This window comes from Corylus avellana, chromosome ca3 (genome assembly GCF_901000735.1).
Source record: "Corylus avellana chromosome ca3, CavTom2PMs-1.0".
NCBI lineage: Eukaryota > Viridiplantae > Streptophyta > Magnoliopsida > Fagales > Betulaceae > Corylus > Corylus avellana.
The window spans coordinates 8,247,880-8,269,994 of NC_081543.1; the positions used below are offsets into that span (position 1 = coordinate 8,247,880).

Genomic DNA, 22,115 nt, shown 5'->3' on the forward strand with positions numbered 1-22,115 from the left:
TCAATTGCTCTTCATGAAGCATTTTTGCTTCGTCTGCCAAATGAATAGAGTTAAATCAAATATATATGATTATAGTTCCAAATAATAATATATAATGGGATTCATCTAAGGTGCCCTCCCATGTTACGGGGCTTCAAGTCTCTCTGAACAATTATCAAAAGAATGAGTTTCATCTTTTATATGGGTTTTGTAAGAGTACTAGCGGCGGATGTTCTATATGGTATTCTCTTATGTTTAGGAAAAATTAAAAAAATTAAAAACACAAAAACTTATTGATATCAGATTTCCTACATTTAACCAACTCTCAAAGGTTGTTAAAGTGTTTCTCAGTGTACGTGTAGAGAACAAAAACTGATTTTCTATACATTATTTTAATATAAACATTTATCTTTCTTCTCTATTCTTTCATTTTTTTTTTTGGTCTTTAATTGGGAATTGTGTTGGAATTTTGTGAAAAAAGTGATGGTAAGTAGGAAACTTGTATTTTGTAAAGAAATAATATTTTAATAGTATAAGGAAATGTAAGGGAAATAAAATATATTTTCATAGGGAAACAAAAAATAGTTTTGTGTCCTAAACTTATGAAAAATTAAAGGGTTAAATACCAAATACCCCCCTGGGGTTTGGTACCTTTATTTTTACTCCACTGGGGTTTCATTTTTATCATAAGACCCCCCTGGGGTTTTGATAAAGGACCAAGTTAGTCAATCCGTTAGTTGACCGTTAGGACTGACACGTGGACCAATCAGATGTTGACACGTGGCACATATTTAATTTTTTTTTAATTAAAAAAAAAGTATTTTTTTTAAGTAAAAAAAAAAAAAAATTGGGGGGTGGTGAAACCACCCCAAATCTCGTGAGTGGTTTCATTACTGAGGCTCAATGGGGGGTGGCTGGAGTGAGTACGGTGAAATTTTGCTGGAACAAGGGGTGGTAGAACCACCCCATCCCGCGGCCCGAATGGGGAATTTTGTACGTTACCCATGGCTAATTTTATTTTTTATTTTTTTTAAATACATTTTTTCTTAATTAAAAAAAAAAAAAATTAAATATGTGCCATGTTTCAACATCTGATTGGTCCGCGTGTCAGTCCTAACGGTCAACTAACGGATGGACTAACTTGGTCCTTTATCAAAACCCAAGGAGGGTCCTGTGATAAAAATGAAACCCCAGGGGGGGTAAAAATAAAGGTATCAAACCCCAGGGGGTATTTGGTATTTAACCCAAAATTAAATTGAAGCTGCTGCTAATACTTTAAACACTCAGTTCGTTAAGTTTAGGTTTGTTAATTAAAGAGGTTTAGAACATGTTTGAGATTGTGTTAGAGAACTTAAAAAGTACTTTTAGTTTTAAAAAGATGTGCCAAACAAACTTGGACATGTTTGGTAAAAAATTCTAAAGGTACTTTTAAAAAAAATTAAAAAAATAAAAATTTACTGTAAAAATAGCAAAAACGCACTTTTGACAAAGCTTAAAAATGAAGCCTTTGCCATTTTTTTTTAAAAAAAAAAATTAAAAACTATATTTTTCAAATACAATATCAAACATGCTTTTAGAGGTGTAAAGGTAAAAAATAGAACACATAGAGCATAACTAATGTAACTAATGTTAATGCATGATATTAAAATTTTGAAAATCATTAAAATTAAATGTAAAAAGCTAAAACGTTGTATAAGGACGTCAATTCCATGATGTCAAAATTTTGGTTGGGGCATAAAGATAACGATGTGAAGATTGCATGGATGAGTTGAGAGAAATTGGGGTGGGCAAAGGATTGTGGGGGTATGGGATTCAGAGATCTGGAATGCTTTAATTTGGCGCTGCTAGCTAAGCAAGGGTGAAGGCTTGTGCAAAATCCAGAAACTCTCGTGGCTAAAATTTTTGAGGAAAAGTATTTTCCCAACAATAATTTTCTTCACTCTTCTCAGGGAAGAAAGCCATCTTATGCGTGGACTATAAAGAAGCTGCTAAGTGAATGGATGATGTGGCGAGTGGGTGATGGTAATCTCATTCATATTTGGCAGGACAGCTGGATCTCGACGCCATCGAGTTATTATATAAAGTCACCGGTGCGTCTCCTAGATTGTGATGCAAAAGTGAGTGCTTTCATTGATGATGCCACCAAATGGTGGAATGCACCACTAATTTAGGAGATTTTTACCACAGAGGAGGCCAAAGTAATCTTTCGATTCCTATATGCCCAAGACAACAAAGTGATCGTTTGCTGTGGGTTGGCACAAGGAATGGAGACTTTTTCTGTCGAAGTGCTTACCATTTGGCTAAAGGCCAACTGGAGGGGTCTAGAGGCAGTTGCTCGAACAGGGAACCCATCTCACAATTGTGGAAGAAACTTTGGCAAGTGACGAGTCCTAGGGTGGTGAAATCGTTTTTTTGGAAAGCATGTTGGGACCACGTATGCAAATCGAGTATTTGCGCAACGGAAAAGAATCGTATTCTCATACTCAAGAATTCTTTATGAAGAACATACAAACAACGAGTGGCTATTTACCTTAGGCTCTAAACAAGTTCCTACAAACATACTAAAACATGATATTATGAAAAAAAAAAAAAAAAAAAAACAATGGGTGCTTTTAAAACATTTGAAAACCTCTTCTTCCATCTCAGGAGAAATGGTACACAAGCCTAGCACAGTATCTTTAAAACTTGAAGAAAAACAAGAATAACAACAAAATAACATAAATGCTTGATGAATGGTCAAGGGTTACCTTGAAGATGGCAATAACCCCCAAAACCTTCTCCTTCCTCTCAAGAAAATCTCCTCTCAGTCTAGGGTTAGTGTCTCAAGTGTAAGGGGAGACTTAGGGATGAAGGGGAGGTATTTATAGGGGTAGACAGGCGTGCTCCTTCCTGCAAGATGGAAAATAGGTTAAAAATGATTTTCAAACTATTATCGAACATTTCGTACTATTGGGCAACATTTGGTGTACTATTACACAAGGATTCTAGGGTTGCAGGTGGAATGTTTGGTCAATACCCAGTGGGTCAAACTTTGGTCAATGAACGTTTGATGTGGTCCTTTGCTGAACGCTCGCACTAAGGACATGGTCGAACGTTCAGTGTGGTCTCCTCCCGAACATTCAACCAGAGAGTTAGAGTTGGGTTTTTAGGGCTATTTTTAAATGAGGGTTTGATTAAAGGATAAGACACTTCTTTGAGGGTCATAAAAGGGTTTTTCTAAGATCAAGTGAACAGTTGCTTTTTGATAAATCATTCTTTGGTAATTTTTGGGCATCACAGTTATGGTTGGGTTTTTTGGGCTATTTTTCAAATGAGGGTTTGATTAGGGGATAAGACACTTCTTTGAAGGTTATAAAAAGGCTTTATAGGCTCAAGTGAGCAGTTGCCTTCCAATAAATCATTCGTTGGTAACTTGGGGCATCACAGGCAATGCCGTCTTTTATGAGACTAAGGTTTTGTCTCTAAAACGTTCATAAAACCGGGATATAGACACAAGGCCAATCCGCGTGTCGGCTTAAAAGAACTACTCAAAGAGAAGAAAAAACATGTGTAAGGTATGTCTGGTCTGTCAAATAGGATAGTCGGTTCAAAGTTTATCTTCCATGTTTTTTTGATTATCTTTGACATATTATCACTAAGTGGAGGTTGAATTCCTCAAGACACCTTCATTTATGCATGAGTTTTCCTATTCTAGTCAAGTTACTTTTTGATTTTGAAAATGGTGGGGGATTGTTGAAAGATTTTCAAAATTAATATATATATATACATGATTGATACAGATATTATTTTGTGTCTTGTGAATGTTTTTTAAATGGAAGGTTTTAAAGATCATTGAATAAAGAGAGTCTCATATTAAAAAATAAAAAATAAATTAAAAAAAAAAAAAAGAAAAAGAAAGTGCAGTTGGCATTTATAAGGTCCAACAAACTCTAAGCCTTTAGAAATGCTTGGGTGTATACACTTGTGTGTATACCCTAGTAGGTGTGAAGCACCGGACGCGGGCACACATGGCGTGGGTTGTAGGGCATTAGTGGCACTTTTGTGGTGCCTTGATGGCGTACTTGACACTTAGCACGAAGCATTGGAGCTTGGAGTGATCTGACCATGACCATTCACTTTTGAACAGTTAGGATCATTTGATCCAATGGTTTGATCTGGACCATATGATGCTTTTTAGGTAGATCCAGTGGTTAGATTTACTGTACCGTAATTAAAGTTAATCGTAAGATCAAATCAACTTTGATCTAACAATTGAGATTAAATAATTAAGATGCAACAGTTATTATTAAATAATTGTTGATAATTATTTAATCTAACTGGTTAAAAAGAAGTTTATTACTGTTAGATTAGCAGTTTATGACGGTTGAAAAAGCAATTTATTTTTGAAATTAAATGACTGCAGTTCAATGTTGAAAAACACAGAAAATTAGAAGCTTGACAGAATAAAAAATCTGAGAGTATTTGGGTTTCATTTCGTTTGGGCAAAATGCAACTAAACTACAGAAATTTTTTGTGCTTTATTGTATCTTAGAGAAATATACATTGTAACACACCTTATGAGTAATTTCGATTTTCAATTTCCATTATTTTTCTAACATTTGAATCGAGGTATAGAACAGCATGAAGGCTTACATATTTTAATAGTCTTGAATCAAAACACTAGTTTGGAGATGTTACTTATTTTTCTCATTGTTATCAAAATTCTGCGCCTACTTCTAACATAATGTAATTTTTTTTTATTTTTTATTTTTTTTTTTTGAGGTGCTAACATAATGTAATTAAGTATAGGATTGGTAACACAAAACTACAGTGCCTCTCACTGGTAATGTTGAAGCAAATGACAAATAGGGTTTCTTCATTTCATACTTCAAATGTGAAATTGACTATTTTTCAGTAAACTTGACAAAATGATATGATGAAAATACAGAAATAGAACATCAAATGCATCAATCGCAGATACTGGTAATCTCGTGCTATGTGGCAAAAGTATGCCTATGTTCCCAGTAGAATCAAATTTGATTACCCTTCCATCATACCAAAAAATAAAAATAAATAAATAAAAATTGAATCAATTGATTCCTTTTATGGGCCTTTCATAAATTTTACTAAGCTAACCTAGGCTCAACCAATCTATGGACAAAACTGAGGCTAAGATAGGGAATGTTACAAAGGATGAATCTTACACAAAATGGGTAAAATGATTGGGTGTTTTAGGGTGTTGGAAGTGGACATTTTGATTGCCAAAGGAGCACACTTTCTTGTTTTCATCTTCCACTCCTTTAAATCCAAGTTTCTTGGTCAGGGTGAAAGGGGCGTATGAAGGCAGAATTCATTTGCCATATCTTGAGTGAACAAGTTACAGTGGCCTCAGTAGCATTGTTGAAGAGAAATAGCCGAGTAGCCCCATAGATTGCCTTTGTCGGATAAACACGCGATGTGATGCATGTCCTCCCTCCTTGAGCAAAGCTTTCAACTATTGAATGATCCACCTGGATTTGGATGACCAAAACATTCCATGCAAATTTAAGGAATTGGTCCACTTAAAACATGCCAGGATATTCATTCATTTACAGCTAAAAAACTCAGAGCTCAACTTACCAGTAATCTTACAGATAATTTCTCGTCTTTTAGAACTGGAACTGAGCTCCCATAAACTTGTTTGTTAACATCACTTGCCTCGGAAGACCTGAAAGGAAACAATTAAGCATAATTTGATTGATCAACACGTACAAAAGAAAGCTTTATTAACGTACATCACTTGACAACAGACAGGCAACATAAAAATACCTTGACTGATCAACACAGAAGAAAGTTTTGAGATTGCCATCAGCTCCTTTGGCAACATAAAAATACACAGGAGTGTACTCAGAAAGGCCATCATCTGCAAGAACAAGAAGACCAAAGGGTCCCAGTGCAGCACGTCCAGCAGCTCCACCGCTGGTGCTGCAGCTGATCATGGATTCCACATTGGTTTGGTTTGCCCTCTCCAAAGCCTCCTTATCTAACTCAAACTCCGCGACAATGTCCAACTGTGTGGCTGTCTCAACATCTAGTGGAACAACTGATCCTGGCCTCACCTCCACCTTGTCAAACTCTTTGCTGCTCAGTCTCAAACTGTCCACCTCCTCCACTGGCCATTGAAGCAAATTGGTACCAGTCTTTTTATCAAGCAACACTGTCCTTGGAATGCTCTGAGCAGGGCCAATTTTAAGACAAACATTAAATCTTGTCAACGAACAAGTGCTAGAATATAAATTAAATGATTAAATATACCTGTACTGATGCCCAGCCCTTCTGAACATCTGCATTTTCACTATCAGACTCTCCAATCCAACCCCACAACACCCTCCTTCCCTTACGCACATCATAGAAGGTTTTGGATGCATAGAAAATCCCATAGTCATACCTAATTCCAATACCGATCTTGGGGTCATCGGGAACCCATCTACCATTAGCCTTCTCATAAGTCCCAAGTGCATAATAATCGTGCTTATCATTGTCAAGGCTAGTTTTGAATACATGCTTCACTTCAGCCCCATTAACCGATGTGTCCAAACCCTGCTCAGCATTCTTTGACACAGGATAGAAGTCTACACACTCCCACATGCCAGTGGCAGGGACAGCATGGAGCACACCATCTAAAAGCTCAAAGCTCTTGAAGTCCTTGGTGTGGTAGACCAAAGTAATGCCTGTCGTGTTAACCCTGGACCCAATGGCAATGTGCCATCTCCCGTCCGATGTGTACCAAGCCGTTGTCGGGTCCCGGAAGTCCTTGAAGTTGATACCCCGTGGCGGGAGAAGAACGGGGTTTCCGGAGTACTTGACCCAGTTGATGAGGAGAGGATCAGACAGGTTGGCAGGATATGCAAGATTTTGAACCTGCACCGACTCATTAGTGGATCCAGTGTAAAGCATGATAACTTGGCCATCAGGAAGGAGTGTTGCAGACCCAGTCCAAACACCGTTTATGTCATACCACTCATCAGCGATCATTGCTAAAGGAAGGTGAAGCCAATGGATCAAGTCCCTGGACACTGCATGCCCCCAAACTATGTCACCCCACACTGCTCCATTTGGATTGTACTGGTAGAAAAAGTGGTACCATCCCTTGTAGAACATAGGCCCTGTAGGATTTTGCAAGTGGGTTTTTTTTTTTTTTTAATTAAAAAAGAAAAAGAAAAAACAAATTAGTAAGTTATGGGTGAAGGCAAAATTGCAGAAAGTGTTAAAGATCAAGGTATTATTAGACTTGATTCTTGCCTAGCCCTGGAAAATAAAATATTTAATGCGAAATTTCATTTCCTACTTTTCTTCTAGAACACATGGGGAACCCAAAAGATTTTACAGAGTTGGCAAGATTTGACCAAAAGGGTTCCTACTTTTCATCAACCGTCAAATATGACCAAACTAAACTTTGAAGCAGCCATGGTCACGTAACAATATTAATACCAATCAGAGTTGCAAACTTTTGACTAAAAATATTGGCAACTAATTAATATTTTAATATTTTTCTGACCACAAAAATGAAATATATCAATATTTTTAGAGTATTGGTCTGGCTTGTCCTAATAATGACCCGATTTTCAGCCTGTCATACCAAAAAGTTAGAACAGTTCTATTGGCCACTTTTCTGGAACCTCATTTTCAAAAGTTTTACCCAAACAATGAAATCATGTTTCTTCAACTGTCCCACATCGTTTCCAGATCATCATCAGATGTTACTTTGTCCAAGTGTTCAATATGTGGCAAATAATATTAATCAATCGCAGAAAAAAAAAAAAAAAAAAAAAACATTAAATAAGGGATTATAAGGGCATACCATTAGGATCTGAAGCAGAACCAACCAGAGTCCCCGATCAAAGGCAATGATCAAGCATTACAATCACAAAAAGGGCAAAAAAAGGAACCCAAATCAGCATATAATAAGAAAATAATAAATAAAATAGGTGCACTGGTATTTGTTTAAAGTAAATATTGATATTCTAATTGGGATCATGCCTCTAACATCACTATTCAACATGGAGAGAGCATGTAAACACTGTATATTCTAATTGCGATTATATTTTTGAATTGGGATTCACAATAATTACGTGTCTAAATTGTTTGGTCTGCTTTTGTCAATTACTCACAATAATTACGTGTCTAAATTGCTTGGTCTGCTTTTGTCATGTGGAACCCAACCGGGCAGCCCAAAAGCACTTTTTTTTAGGGTGCGTTTGGGACTATGATTTCGCAAGAATAATCTGTATTTTTAAAAAATATTGCAAAACCTAAGGCATTTGGCATTGCGATTTAAAAAGAACTAATCTAAAATAAGAAAAAAGAATCTGCGATTTTCATAAACAAGGTAAGGATGTGCTATTTGAAAAGGGATGAATTTAAATCAAAATCATGATTTCTAATAATAAATATTTGATAAAAAAAAATATTTTTAAACATGTTTTACCAAACGTCTTTGTGATTTTAAAAAGTAGCAATTTAGAAAATGCAATTTTTAAAATTTCACTTATTGATACCATAATCCTAAACAGACCCTTAGTAACCAATAATTCTATTTATCACCTTATCACTCAAGCTAATCGTATTCAAACTAAAAAAACTAATTTCTTTGTACCAAATATTATGGGTACCACCCCAGAGAGATGGGAAAATAATGGAATGATATATACCATTACTAGTAATATTCTATAGGAATTTAAAATCTAAACTAACTATATATATATATAGAGAGAGAGAGAGAGAGAGAGAGAGAGAAATACTACAACATCTATTCTGGTCCTTCTTCTATTATTTTTCATCCTTTCTTTTTTAAAATCAATGGTATATATATAACAACTACTCCTATATTTATGGCGATACAGATTTTTTAAAGTTTCAAATTTCATGGTTAATAGAATATAACCGGAGATTATATTAATAATTTTGGAAAAGGAGTAACTCTTTATAGGACCAATGAAATAAAATAAATAAATAACAAATGTCAAACACATGGATTTCAAATAAACTTACCATTCATCCAATTCTTCTCTGGCTGGAAATGGTAAGCGGTCCTCTGCCAGGACAACATGGTATTGTTCCATGGAAACGACATCACATTGACGCCGGCCATTACCAGGTTCGACTTTTCCGACACCCCGGCCGATGGCCCACGTGACACCGGCTGCAAGGGCTCCGACGGTAATGGCATTGATGATTTTAACTTATCCAGTGATGCATTCCCATTTGCACGGACATCCGAATCCCTAGAACCATTGATAATGGCCAAAACTAGACCAAGCATCAACAACCCAGAAAAGACCATGAGCGTAGCCTTCTTGGGTGGCCTGTACCTCGCCGGAGTTGGTTCTGCAGGGAGAGGACTGTACGAGCATGGAAGGGTACAACCTTCCATGTTACAGCCTGGGGTAAGAGAGAAAGGGTGGAGAGGAAGAACAAGGCGGTGTGTCGGATTCCGATATGCTATTGACAAAAGATTTTCAATGGCGGATGTATGTATATATGAGCTCTGTGATTTTGAGCTTGATTGGTTTGCCTTTGCCTGCTTGGCTGGATGAGCGGTTTGCCTAGCGTGGCTGTAACTTGGTATATTTATAGACGATTGACGCTCAGGTAAAATTATTATTTATTTATTTATTTAAATTTGTATGAAGAGGATGTTGCAGAAATAATGCGAGACATGTAAATATTGGAAAAACAGAGAGTTCATGTGAGGCTTGCGGTTGGTGGAGCAGCATTTTTAGTGGGCATTGATTTGGTACTCTGCTTTTTCGGTCATCAAAGCAAGTGTCATAATTGCTTCCTCTATTATTACTTCTCGCTCATTGGTCCACGTTATCATTTCAAAACTCTTCATCTATATTATATTTCTTGTCACATGTTAATTATGGATGATGTTAATTAGGCAACTAATAAACCTTTCCATTTCGCCTCATTTGGATCAGACGAGACATACATACATACATATATACATACATGTATCATTAACATGAATTTATAAGGAATCCGAAATCATGATAAAACTGATTTAGAGATTTAGTTTTGATTGATTAAATGAGAAATTGATTTAGAGAGATTTGGTAGGATTAGATTGAATTTGAATGTAATTAGTTTATCTATGTAGAGGATAAGGAGGGATCTTAACTTAATTGTAACAAATCTCAATCTTCAAATAACTTACTGATTAATTAGAAATTGACACATGCATACCCATGGCAGTATGATGATAATCATGATAAAATTGGGGAAATTTTGAAGAATCATAATAATATTTTAAAGGAAATAATTGTGTAGGTGGCAATGGGATGATTTGGAGGCAATATAATTGGGATAAGAATGGAATCAACAGGCTTTAGAGACCCCACAATTACATTTGGATGTAAAAGATTGCATGATTGATTAGCAGAATTGACACGTGTAATCAACCCAATAAACACGCTACAATAATTCTCCATTTTGGGTCTCTCAGCACCACAAATGTGTTGTTTTGTTAAAACAAATTACTCAAACGCTGATTCGGATTTGAAGGTGACAACCGGACCGGCCTTAATCGGAGCAAGCTAGGGATGTTTCCAGCCACATCCACATGCAAGTGATGACTCAGCTTCATTATTGACAAGAAAACAAAAGTACTAATAAAAATAATGAGCCTAAAACAAATTTGACAAATCAAATATGTTTTCTTTCTTTTTTTTTTGTTGGGTGAGGTGCCCTAATTCTGGATGTTTCACATGCCGGCCCACATGGCGCTCACAGTTCCACATGCATTTGCTACCACAGGGAACAGCCGATTGAACGGCTGAGATCAGTCTCATTTGAATAATCATGCTCTACCTGGACCACCAATTTACTGCTTTCCTCCAAAATTCTAAATCTATTTTGAATAACATAAATCAACACTTTCTTTTATTTAGAGTGATATTTATAGATAGCAAAAAAGCATTAAGCAACGTTCTACAAGAAATAATATCAGAAATACAGTAAGAAATTTCCTCAATGTGACCTTTTTTTTACGGTGAGAGATAGCACTTCTTTCGCTAGACGATGGGTTGCCTCGTTGAGTGTCGGCTAACATGATTAAACTTCCAACTATGAAAACAATTTAATTAATACCCCTCTAGCTTCTTCAACAAGATATTCATAACGATTTCAACTCCTCCCATCCTTCCTAATTGCGTGCACTACTTGAAGATCATCGTATTCCAAGAACGCCCTATTAAATCCTAGCTCATGATAAAAATGAGCTAATTTTAAATCAACACTTAAATTAAAAGATAAGAGACAAAATTAATAAATTTAATAACTAACACGTTAAATATTTATTTAAAATTAAGGTGAATTATAGAGTTCCGATCGCTTATTTTAAACGTTTAAAATTATAGGATAATTTTAGTATAAGCTTACTTTTTCTACTAGAGTTGAATTTTGTTTTGTTTTTGGGTTGTTATCCTCAAAATAATGTGCAGAAGACATGTTGTATATAATTTGCTTAGTGATGTGACTTTGTTGCCAAATGATCCATGTGCCCAGAAGTTTTCAACTTTCAAGGACCCATTCACTTTTGTAGGAAGTGAATAATAGACCTTGCTTTTGCATTTTTGTTTTTGTTTTTGTTTTTGTTTTTTAAGTAAGGGTCCAAAAACAAAAAAGGACATAAAAGGAACCAGACAGGTCCTTTTTGACTGTCAATATTCATAAGGAGAGGCGAAATTGAGAGAGATGAAACTGTTAATCATAGTTCTTAAAAAAAAAAAAAAAAAAAAAAAAAAAAAAAAAGCAACAAGGAAATAGAAACATGATATGTTTGAAATAATAATAGATATTTATTTTTCACTTTTAGTTGTTATACCTAGAGGCCAAGGGCAAACTCGTGTAGAGAATGTCACCAAAAAATGTTTAATATTCTTGATAAAGTATGTATATTTTATGACTTAATCCCCCAAAATGATATATTTGTTCCCTCAAAATTAACACATTATGCATTATTTTGTTTGTATATGTTTTTTCTTAGCCATCTTCCCTGCATCTTGTTTTTTCTTGCATTTATTTGTGTGTGTGTGTGTTTTTTTTTTTTTGGAGTAAAAGTTTGGAATATGAAAAAAATATCTGTTTTTTTTTTTTTTTTGAGTAATTATTTTGTAGTCATTTTAATTCACAATATTTATTTTAATACATTTTTTAACCCTATAAATATTGTTTAATTTATTTTGTTAATTGTTTAATAATACACGAAAGAAAGGTAAATCGTCCAATCAAACACTTTTTAGTTTAATTAGGATGAATAATTTATGTAAATAAATAGATGAAGTTAGATTTAAAAGGGATTAGAGTAATGATATAGGGATGATTATAGTATTTTTAGAGAACTTTCAAATATAATGTAGCATTTAAAATTATTAATAAATTAAAATTAAATAGTAATCATTTAAAATTCAATAATAATTTTAAAATTTACGTCATATTTGAGATGACTCTAAAAACACTCTAATACTTCTTATATCATTAATAGATTTAATTTATTTATTTTTTTCCCGACAAAATAATTATCTCCTTATCGTAGTCTCAAAGTAAATTAAAGAGAGTTTTAGGTGGTACCTAAGGCTTTGTGGACCCAAATTGTCATAGCATAATTCAATTTGACATGTGGCAGGAGTGCCAATGTTACTCCTAGGCCCTAGACTATCTGCCTCTATGACTCTTGCAGTAGTATTACTACAGCACTACTTTCACTTTCAGCAGTCGAATCAAAATTAAATAAATTGCATATCTTTTTTCGCCCAAAAATAGTTAGAATTTAAATTGGATTCCTCATCTATAGTTTTTTTTTTTTTTTTTTGTAACATCATCAACGGTTGTTAACTCAACCCATGAGCTTTTGAAATTTGAATAAATAATCCAGATAAAAATAAGGAAAAAAAAAAAACAAATGTGATTTAGCTCGTTACGGTGTTAAAATAAATTTAGAGGTTATGAGGTATGTCAAAAAATTAATATTGTTTTTGTAGTTAAATTTCATCAAAAAAATTTGATAAATTCCTTTAGGTGCCACTTGAACACCAATAAAATAATGACATGTGTAACTCTTTATAAAAAATATATATAAATATATAAAATTAAAAAACTTAAAAAAATTATTTATAAAAAAAAAAAAGGAAAAGAAAGGGGGTGGGTGGCTGCTGGTTTGGCAGCGCCGTCTCTGGCAGCCACCTCTTTCCTTTTATTTTTTATTTTTTAAATTAATTTAAATAATACTCCCTGTATCACGTATAAATAAAATTAAAGAAAATAATTTTTTAAATTTAAATTTTCTTTAAAAAAAAATTATTTTTTGTATTTATAGGGTTTTTTTTTTGTCTTATTGATAAATTTATAGATATTTTTATCTTTTTGCTAGTCTTGGGAGACATTGACAATATTTTGTTAGTTTTGAAGGAACATTGTCATAATTGAAAGTTTGAAGAAAATATATTATCAGTTAAATGATAGTTTAAGGGAAGTATATAGACATTATCCTTCCATTAAACATTCATTACTTCTAACCATAATAGGCTTGAGTAACTGTATGAGTTAGTATTCATTTGTATTAATGGTCCTCTTAAATGTTCTTTTGTTTTCTTACTATTATCTTTTTTATTTTTTTATTTATTTTTTCCTTTGTTGGGGGGTTTCAAACACACTGAAGAGAACGAGAAAGAGAAGACAGCAGCCTAAGATGACCATTAAATCTCTTCCAACTGACTCGTTGAGGGATGTACTTGCTAAAGTTGCATAAGCTATTTGATCTTGACAAGCTTGATAACAACACATGCATGTGCGGTCCTTGAGGTTCGACACCCTCAATATAACCATATCCTACAAAGATTTGTTCTATTGCTAGTGGTTATTTTTATTATTAATATTTTTGGACGCAAGAAGACCACAACAAATTCTATCTATAATCGTAGATGTTGGGATAATTCTATCTTAATCCCAATTATTAGTGCAGAATATCCCTACACTAAAGAGTACTACTAAAGCAAACAACAAAACAACCTACTATTAGAGTAGAATATCCAACCCAAGACCCCAATTATCACAAAACATAAACTTTGTAACTATAAAAAAATAGAATGTAAACCAAATCCCATAAATGTACTTTGTAAAATTCCTTAACTTTAATATGATCCATTTTCTTAAGTAACATGTTGCAAAACAAATGGGCTTCATCTTCACATCGAAAATACTCACATCACATAAACTTGTCATCTTTATTTTCTATAACTATGTTATTATCAATCCACAAGCTTCGAATATACTTCTTGGTGATAAGGACTAGGAATCCACATAGATACTGGAGCTTCATCAAATCATTGGAGAAGATATTTCATTTAGGAATATATAATTTTTAGAGCTATTTTCGACCATGTTACCGTTGAAGATTTCTCTTGGTGATAAGGACTAGGAATCCACATAGATACTGGAGCTTCATCAAATCATTGGAGAAGATATTTCATTTAGGAATATATAATTTTTAGAGCTATTTTCGACCGTGTTACCGTTGAAGATTTCTCTTGGTGATAAGGACTAGGAATCCACATAGATACTGGAGCTTCATCAAATCATTGAAGAAGATATTTCATTTAGGAATATATAACTTTTAGAGCTATTTTCGACCATGTTACCGTTGAAGATTTCTCTTATATTGCTATGCTCATATGGACTTTCCTAACGGGTGGAGTTAGAATTTTACTAGAACTATTTTGGAATATGTGACCATTAATGCAGATTTTCCTTGCATTCATATGCGCATGCATGTGGACTTTCCTACGGGGTGGAATATTTGGAACGTTGTAGCTTCAGGAACGTTGTTTACTTTCCTTGTATTGATAGGCATGCCACGTACGTATTGCTAATGTCTTCCTTTTGTATTTTACTTAATATCTAGAAGACTAACGGATGGGGCTTATCATGTTTTTTAGTAGTTCTTTGTCACTTCAAAACCAAGTCTGGTATCTTCTTTACTTGTCTCTCCTTTGGCATTCTTTTATTCTTGAACCTCTTAACTTGCTAGCAATTAGAGAAGACATAACTTGTAAACCTTGTTACTTTAATTAACCACATGAACAAATTAAAATAAGGTTATATATATTTTGCTTCAACATATCCGACTTCTTTAAATAATGCATCTAGGTTTTCACTCTCACTGCATCATCTTAAAAAGGCTAAAACTTCATCTCTACACTATTTTAGTTGAAGTTCCTTCAATTAAAAGAAGTTTGTTTGATTGTTTTTATTTTATAAAAATAAATGCATAAAAGTAAAGATAAAAAAGTAATTTGTGATGAGAGATAGAATAAGGGGTTGGTTTCACCACTAACCGCATAACAATGATCAATCATAAATTAATAAGAAAAAAAATTCATATTATGCATGATATAGAGCTCGTCTCACTCGAATTCTCAAGAAATTACTATCATTAAGCAATAAGTATAATCCATTTTCGGTTGGCATGAGTCGTCCACTTAACCACTAAGATGCGGTGCGATCCGTCTTCTCTAGGTATGGATTATCTAATTCCTTAATAGGTTACACACAATCAAGGAATAAGCATAACCCATCTTCGGTTGGCACGAACTATCTACCTAAATTGCACTAAACTATGGTGTAATACATCTGTCTTCCTTAGGCATGACCTATCTAACCCTCTTGATCATGTGTCAGTTAAAACCGTTGTATAACAATCATTCACATAATTACAGAAAATATGAAAGATTGAGTTCAATCAATATAAAAGACTTTATAGACAAGAAAAGAAATTCGTAATCATTGAATATAAACATTAAGATCGAGAACAGAGAGAGAAGACGTTTTGGGAAAAAAAAAAAAATTTTTAAAAGAAGATAGAGCTTTGATTTGGATGGGAGTCCAAGAAGAGAGGTTTGTTTGGATGGGAGTTAACAGAAAAAATTGCCGTCAATTTTTTTTTTTTTTTTTTGAATACACGCTAGTCTTTGTGGGGGGTGGTTAAAAGCCCCTTAGAGAATTTTAGCCCTCCAACCAAACTACCACATATCTGGGGTAGTTTGGTCTACCGCATGGAAGCTAAGTCCAATTATAGAAATATTTAAGTTAATAATTATTTGTTTACTTTAGGTTCCTTACCAAGCTGATACATATGTTAACCATATAAAAGACTTTCTTACTATGTTTGAGCTAAGTGTTTTATTTAATTAAAACATGGGCTATAGAATATATTTAAAGTTGGGCTTAGGATAAAACTTATGGACTTTAAATAAAGCATGAAGGCATAAGGCGATGAATTTATTCCTGGCCCTATGTGTTGGGCTAAAAGAGAAAGGGTTTGGGATTAAATCCCAGGCCCAAGCTCCTTGGGAAACCCTCGCTGTCCACCACACTCTCTCCTTATCCCAATTGGACTCTTCTTTAGTTGCTTGTCCCACATTGCTAAAATCGGGAAATTCTCTCCCCAGCTATGCCTATAAATAGAGAGGAGCCTAGGGCTCTCAAATCATTCAATCAAGTGATTTTGACACATAGTTTCAGAAACTCTCTGAAAATTATATTAGTTCTTTGTGTCAACTCATGAAGAACAAAAGTTTAAAATTTGAGGAGCCAAGCAAGAGCCCATTCTTTTTTGGTTATAATCAGTCATTGGTGAGAAGATCTACATGTTACAATCTTTCGTGTTCTTGAAGAACAAAAGAAATTTTTTTTTGTCAAAACCCAAGATGTTGCAGTTGATCATCAAAGTAAGTTGTTCTTGCTCTTGCTATTTTTAAATAGCAGTCCGTTCTTCGTATGTTTTTCATAAAATTTTTTCTTGAGAGTGGGAATACGATTCCTTTCCGCTGCGCAATTTTATTTATTTATTTGCATACGTGTTCCCAACAGTATATTGGAGAGTCCCTTAAAGATAAGGTCTTGCAATTTGTTCATGCCAGTCCATTAGCAGGTCATGCAGGATATGATAAAACAATGCATAGGGCTCGTAAGGATTTTTTTCTGGCCATAGATGAAGGTTGATATTGAGAAGTATATTAGAGAATGTGATATTTGCCAGAGGGTGAAGGCAGAATCTTTCTTTTGCAGGGTTACTTCAACCTTTGCCTATTCCATAAAAGCCTTGGTCAAGTATATCTATGGATTTTATAGAATGGCTGCCTTTATCTCAAGGCTACAATGTGATTTGGGTTGTGGTGGACAAATTAACTAAATATGCCAATTTCTTGCCTCTTAAGCATCCTTACACAGCTGACAAGTTAGCTTAACTCTTCATGAGTCAGTTATTTAAATTGCATGGCATTAGGTGTGTAATTTTTTACCGGGAAACTAGAATCCGAACCAGGAAACCGGGAAACCGGAGAACCGGGAAACCGGGTACCCCGGTTTTGAAAAAAAATAAAAACACCGAAAAATTGGGGTACCTCGGTTCCGGTTTCGGTTTTTGATACCCGGTTATAACCGGGTAACCGGGGTACATATGTATATAATAATATTTTTATTATTTTTTATATATATAAAATAACAAAATATTATATTTATATTTTTATTTAGTAGAGGAGGCATCTGAGTATTTCTATTTTTATTTTTAAAAAATGAATTTTTATTTTTCAAGCCCCAAAAGGCAAAAACTTTGATTTTATTAGGATTTTTGGGCTTTTTTCAGCTTTTTTAGCTTTTTTTTTAAAATATATATATATATATAGAATAATCACAATAAAGCCCAACATATTGTCACAAAAAGGCTAATAGTTCTTTACAAAACTGGTCCAAAATAGTTAAATTAAGCCCAAATATTAGGCTCAATACATAAAATAAGCCCAAAACATAAAAAATTTCAAAACCGGTTACCCGGTTCCGGATAACCGGGTACTAACCGGAACCGGCTAGTTAATCGATACCGGGGTACCCGGTTCCAGTTCCGGTTTTTAAAAATCCAAAACTGGGGACCCCGGTTCCGGTTCCCTGTTTTGGCCAATAACTGGGAAACCGAGATTGGGTTTACACCCCTACATGTAGGGCTGGGCAAAAATCTGCCCAACCCGTAGACCCGACTCGGCCCGCCCCGCCCCGCCCCGCCCTACCCCCTGCAGGTTTAGTGTTTATTTTTGCGGGTTCGGGTTGGGAATCTCCAACCCATGCGGGGCGTGGGAGGTTTTAGGTTTACCAATTTTTCCTATGCGGGTACCCGCCCCGACCCGCTCCTATCCGCATTTAACCTAAAACACAAAAAACCCTAGAGACCCAGCACTCAACACAGCCGTGCCTCTCGATCTCCCATCTCACTCTTTGAGTTTCTCACGATCTTTGGCGCTCAGCTGCTCAGCCTGCTCTACTCTCGCCTCTTGATCTCTCATCTCACTCGCGACTCTCATCTCTCTCATTGTCGCCTCTCACCATCGACTCTCACCGTCGGCTCTCACTGTCGGAATCTCTCTCACCGTCCGCTCTCCTCTCTCCTCAGTCCTCACGGCTCACTGTCTCCGCTCCTCTCTGTCTTGCTGCTCATCTCTCTATCGCGGTTCCTCTTTCACTGTCGCTTCTGCTTCTTGTTAAGGTTTGATTTTCTTGTTAGGGTTTTATTTTGATAAGCGATTTTTGTTAAGGGTTCTTGTTAGTTGTTAATAATTTATGATTTGATTATGTTGGGTTCGATTTTTTGTTGAAGTACTAATTTCAGTTTTGCTTCTTGTTAAGGTTTTTGTTGAAGTACCGAATCAAGCTGATTCTCTCACCCCTTGGCCTCAGGTAAAGAAGTTTCGTGTGCCTTCTAGTCTGATTATGTTGGGTTGGATTTTTTGTATGCCGATTGATTATTTAGTCTTGCCTTTACTGTATTGTGATTGATTATGCAGTACTGATTCTCATTTCATGTTGAAAAATGAGATGCTAATGACTTGATTATGTAGTATTGATTTCATGTTGAAAAATGCTAATATTATGCAGTATTGATTTTTTTTTTTTTTTTTGTTCACTTATTGTAGACTCATGGATGGTCATTCAGGTAGTGCTGTTGGTTCTAGTTCTATGTCATCTATTCATAACCCTAGTTCAGCTCTCCCACCAAAACCTATAAAATTTGAGCAAATATCAATGGTTTGGGAACATTTTACCAAGTTAGAGGGGAGTGATCCTAAGGATCCTAAATCACAATGCAAGTATTATAACAAATTGTTTAGTTATCACACTAGAAAGCATGGTACAAATGCCATGCTTGGGCATTTGAGGAATACTTGCAAAAAATATCCTGGTAGGTTTGATAACAATGATAAGTCACAATCAAAGTTGAGTTTTGAGGGTAAGAGGGAAGGCCAAATGGCAGTGGGAGAAGGATCTGTTGGTAATTTGGTTATTACTAAATACAATACTGCGAAAATAAGGGAAACAATTGCTAAGATGATAATTAAGGATGAGTTGCCATTTAGGTTTGTGGAAGGTGAAGGGTTTCGGGATTTCATGAATATAGTTGAGCCTAGGTTTTCAATTCATTCTCGTTATACTGTGATGAAGGATTGTGTTAAGCTCTTATTGTCTAAGAAGGAAAAGTTGAAGGCAATGTTTATGACAACTGGGGTTCGGGTTTGTCTTACCACTGATACGTGGACTTCGGTTGAAAACCTTAATTACATGGTAATCACCTCTCATTTTGTTGATAGTGATTGGAACTTACACAAATGAATTTTAAACTTTTGTTTAATTCCTAATCACAAAGCTGATACCATTGGGGAGAAGATTTTGTCGTGTATGCTTGAGTGGGGTATTTGTAACATTTTCACTATCACAGTTGACAATGCTATTGCCAATGATACTGCCTTGGATTTTGTGAAGAAGAGAACTAGTAATAAGGAGGGCGCCACATTTGAGAGTCAGTTTATGCACATCAGGTGTTGTGCACACATGTTAAATCTTATTGTGACTGATGGTTTGAAAAAGGTTAATGACTCCATTGTGAGGGTTAGAAGTGCGGTGAAGTATGTGAAGTCTTCACCTGCAAGATTTGACAAGTTTAAGGCTTGTATTGAAAGATAACAACTTGATTTTAAGGGTCTGGATATTCCCACTAGATGAAACTCTACATTTTTTATGTTGGAAGGTGCTGAAAAATGTCGAGCTAATTTCCAACTTATGGAAGAGCTTGATAAGAACTTTAAGCCTACATTGACTGAGGAAAAGAATGAGAAAAATGGTTTGGGACCTCCTACTTGTGCTAATTAGAGTCGTATTAAGATTTTTCTCAAGTTTCTCAAACTTTTTTATGATGCCACAATTCGAATTTCGGGGTCTTTGTACTGTACATCTAATATGTACTTTCAAGAAATTTGTGGCATGCAAATGCATTTACAAGAGTATATTGATAATGATGATTATGTATTGAGTGCTATGGCGGAGAATGACGAAGTACAATAAATATTGGGGGGGATCTTGAGAGCAATGATAGGGTTAACTTGATGATGTTTGTTGCGGTTATACTTGATCCACGAACCAAATTGGTGTCATTAGAATATTGGTTCAAAGATGTTCTAGGTGTTGATAAATGTAATGAAATGTAGAAAAAATTGAAGTGCATCCTTAACAAATTATATGAACACAACAACTCTGGAGAGAGTTCATCTCAAGTTCCACATAGTAGTAGATTGTCTCAAGGTTCCTCAATGAAAATAGAAGAAAGTGAGAATGCTAACCTCTACTTCATGAATAGGTTTCATAAGTACCTAACTTCTAAAAGTGATATTGAAAACAAATCGGAGATGGATTGATATTTGATGGAGGATGTTGAAAAAGCGAATGCGAATTTTGATATTTTAAATTGGTGGAAGGTGAACTCAACCAAATACCCAGTAGTTGCCAAAATAGCACGAGATGTGTTGGTAATTCCCATTACAACAGTTGCTTCAGAATCGGCTTTTAGCATCGGAGGACGTGTGTTGGATCATTTTCGAAGTTCATTGGCCCCAAGTACGGTTGAAGCATTGATATGTTCACAAAATTGGTTAAGATCAAAGCCCCTAAGTTCTAACTTAGATATGGTTGATGATGCTGAAAGTTATAAGCTCGATTCAGGTCAGTTTTTTGATCATTTATTCATTTTAGTTTGCTTAATATATTTAGCTATTTACAAATTTCATTTATCGGTTTCAATTGATATTGTAATTTTTTTTTTTTTTTTTTTTCATTCTTTGTCGAAGTAACTTTGAAGAGCATCAGCATTTTACTTGACAATGATTAGTGACTTGAAGTTGCATTTTGGACTTTACTTGAAGTTGAAGTTGCATTCTGGATGATTAGTAATTTTACTTGAAGTTGCATTCTGTTGGGTTTTGTTGCTTAGAGTTTGAAGTAATGAATTTTTGTCGCTGTAAAATAACTATAAACTATAGGTGTTAAGTCATTTTTCGGTTTTTTTTTTTTTTCCCATCTTTTTGATAAAAAAAGAAAGTTAACCATATTTTTATGAAAGCCAAAATATCATTATAGGTGTAGCCTTTTCGGCTTAGACCCAACAAAAAGCCCATATTCTGATTCAAAAATAATAAAAAAAGCCCATATAGGTGTGACCTTTTAGGCTTAGCAAAAAAAAAAAATGAATAAAATAAATTACAAAAATGCCATGCCAATAAACCTGACCTGACCCGACCCGAAAAACCCGCACCTATTTAACCCGCACCGCAATATTCGAACCCGCGCGGATCTTGGCCGTTGGGCTCGGGTAGTGGGTTGGAAAATCCCAAACCCGCAAGGTGCGGGGCGGGTGGGAAAAAACCCGATACCCACCCCGACCCGTGCCCAGCCCTACCTACCTGGCATGCCTCAATATATTATCTCTGACAGGGATTCCACCTTCACAGGAAAGTTTTGGACTAAAATTTTCAAGCTACTGGGAATTTTCCTAGCTTTTAGTACGGCTTACCATCATCAATCAGATGGTCAGTTAGAGGTAGTCAATAAGTATGTGGAGAATTATAAAAGGTGCATGATTTGTGACAAGCCTAAGGAATGGGTGACTTGGCTCCCTCTAGCATAGTATTGCTATAATACTTCTTTTCATCATTTTACGAGAGTGACACTCTTTGAAGCTATCTATGGATATTTATCACCTTGGCTGCTTACTTCTATGCAGGGGCTACTCGATTGGCATTTGT

At 35.0% G+C, this 22,115-nt stretch overlaps 1 protein-coding gene across 1 annotated transcript; it reads right to left on the bottom strand.

Annotated features, from left to right (window-relative positions):
• Positions 1–4,833: 4,833 nt before the first annotated feature.
• LOC132176597 (acid beta-fructofuranosidase) lies at positions 4,834–9,621 on the bottom strand. The gene is made up of 6 exons (XM_059588853.1): positions 8,989–9,621; positions 7,799–7,807; positions 6,253–7,103; positions 5,767–6,170; positions 5,578–5,665; positions 4,834–5,468 (listed from the first exon to the last, which is right to left on the bottom strand). The coding sequence occupies exons 1-6, from the start codon at positions 9,368–9,370 to the stop codon at positions 5,259–5,261; spliced, it is 1,944 nt and encodes a 647-aa protein (XP_059444836.1). The 5' UTR covers positions 9,371–9,621; the 3' UTR covers positions 4,834–5,258.
• Between the last annotated feature and the right edge of the window lie 12,494 nt (positions 9,622–22,115).

Coding starts and splice junctions, on each gene's coding strand:
- LOC132176597 (XM_059588853.1), bottom strand. CDS start 9,370: ATGGAAGGTTGTACCCTTCCATGCTCGTACAGTCCTCTCCCTGCAGAA. Junction 5,666..5,766: donor TTCTGTGTTGATCAGTCAAG/GTATTTTTATGT, acceptor GTTTCCTTTCAG/GTCTTCCGAGGCAAGTGATG. Junction 5,469..5,577: donor AATTATCTGTAAGATTACTG/GTAAGTTGAGCT, acceptor ATCCAAATCCAG/GTGGATCATTCAATAGTTGA.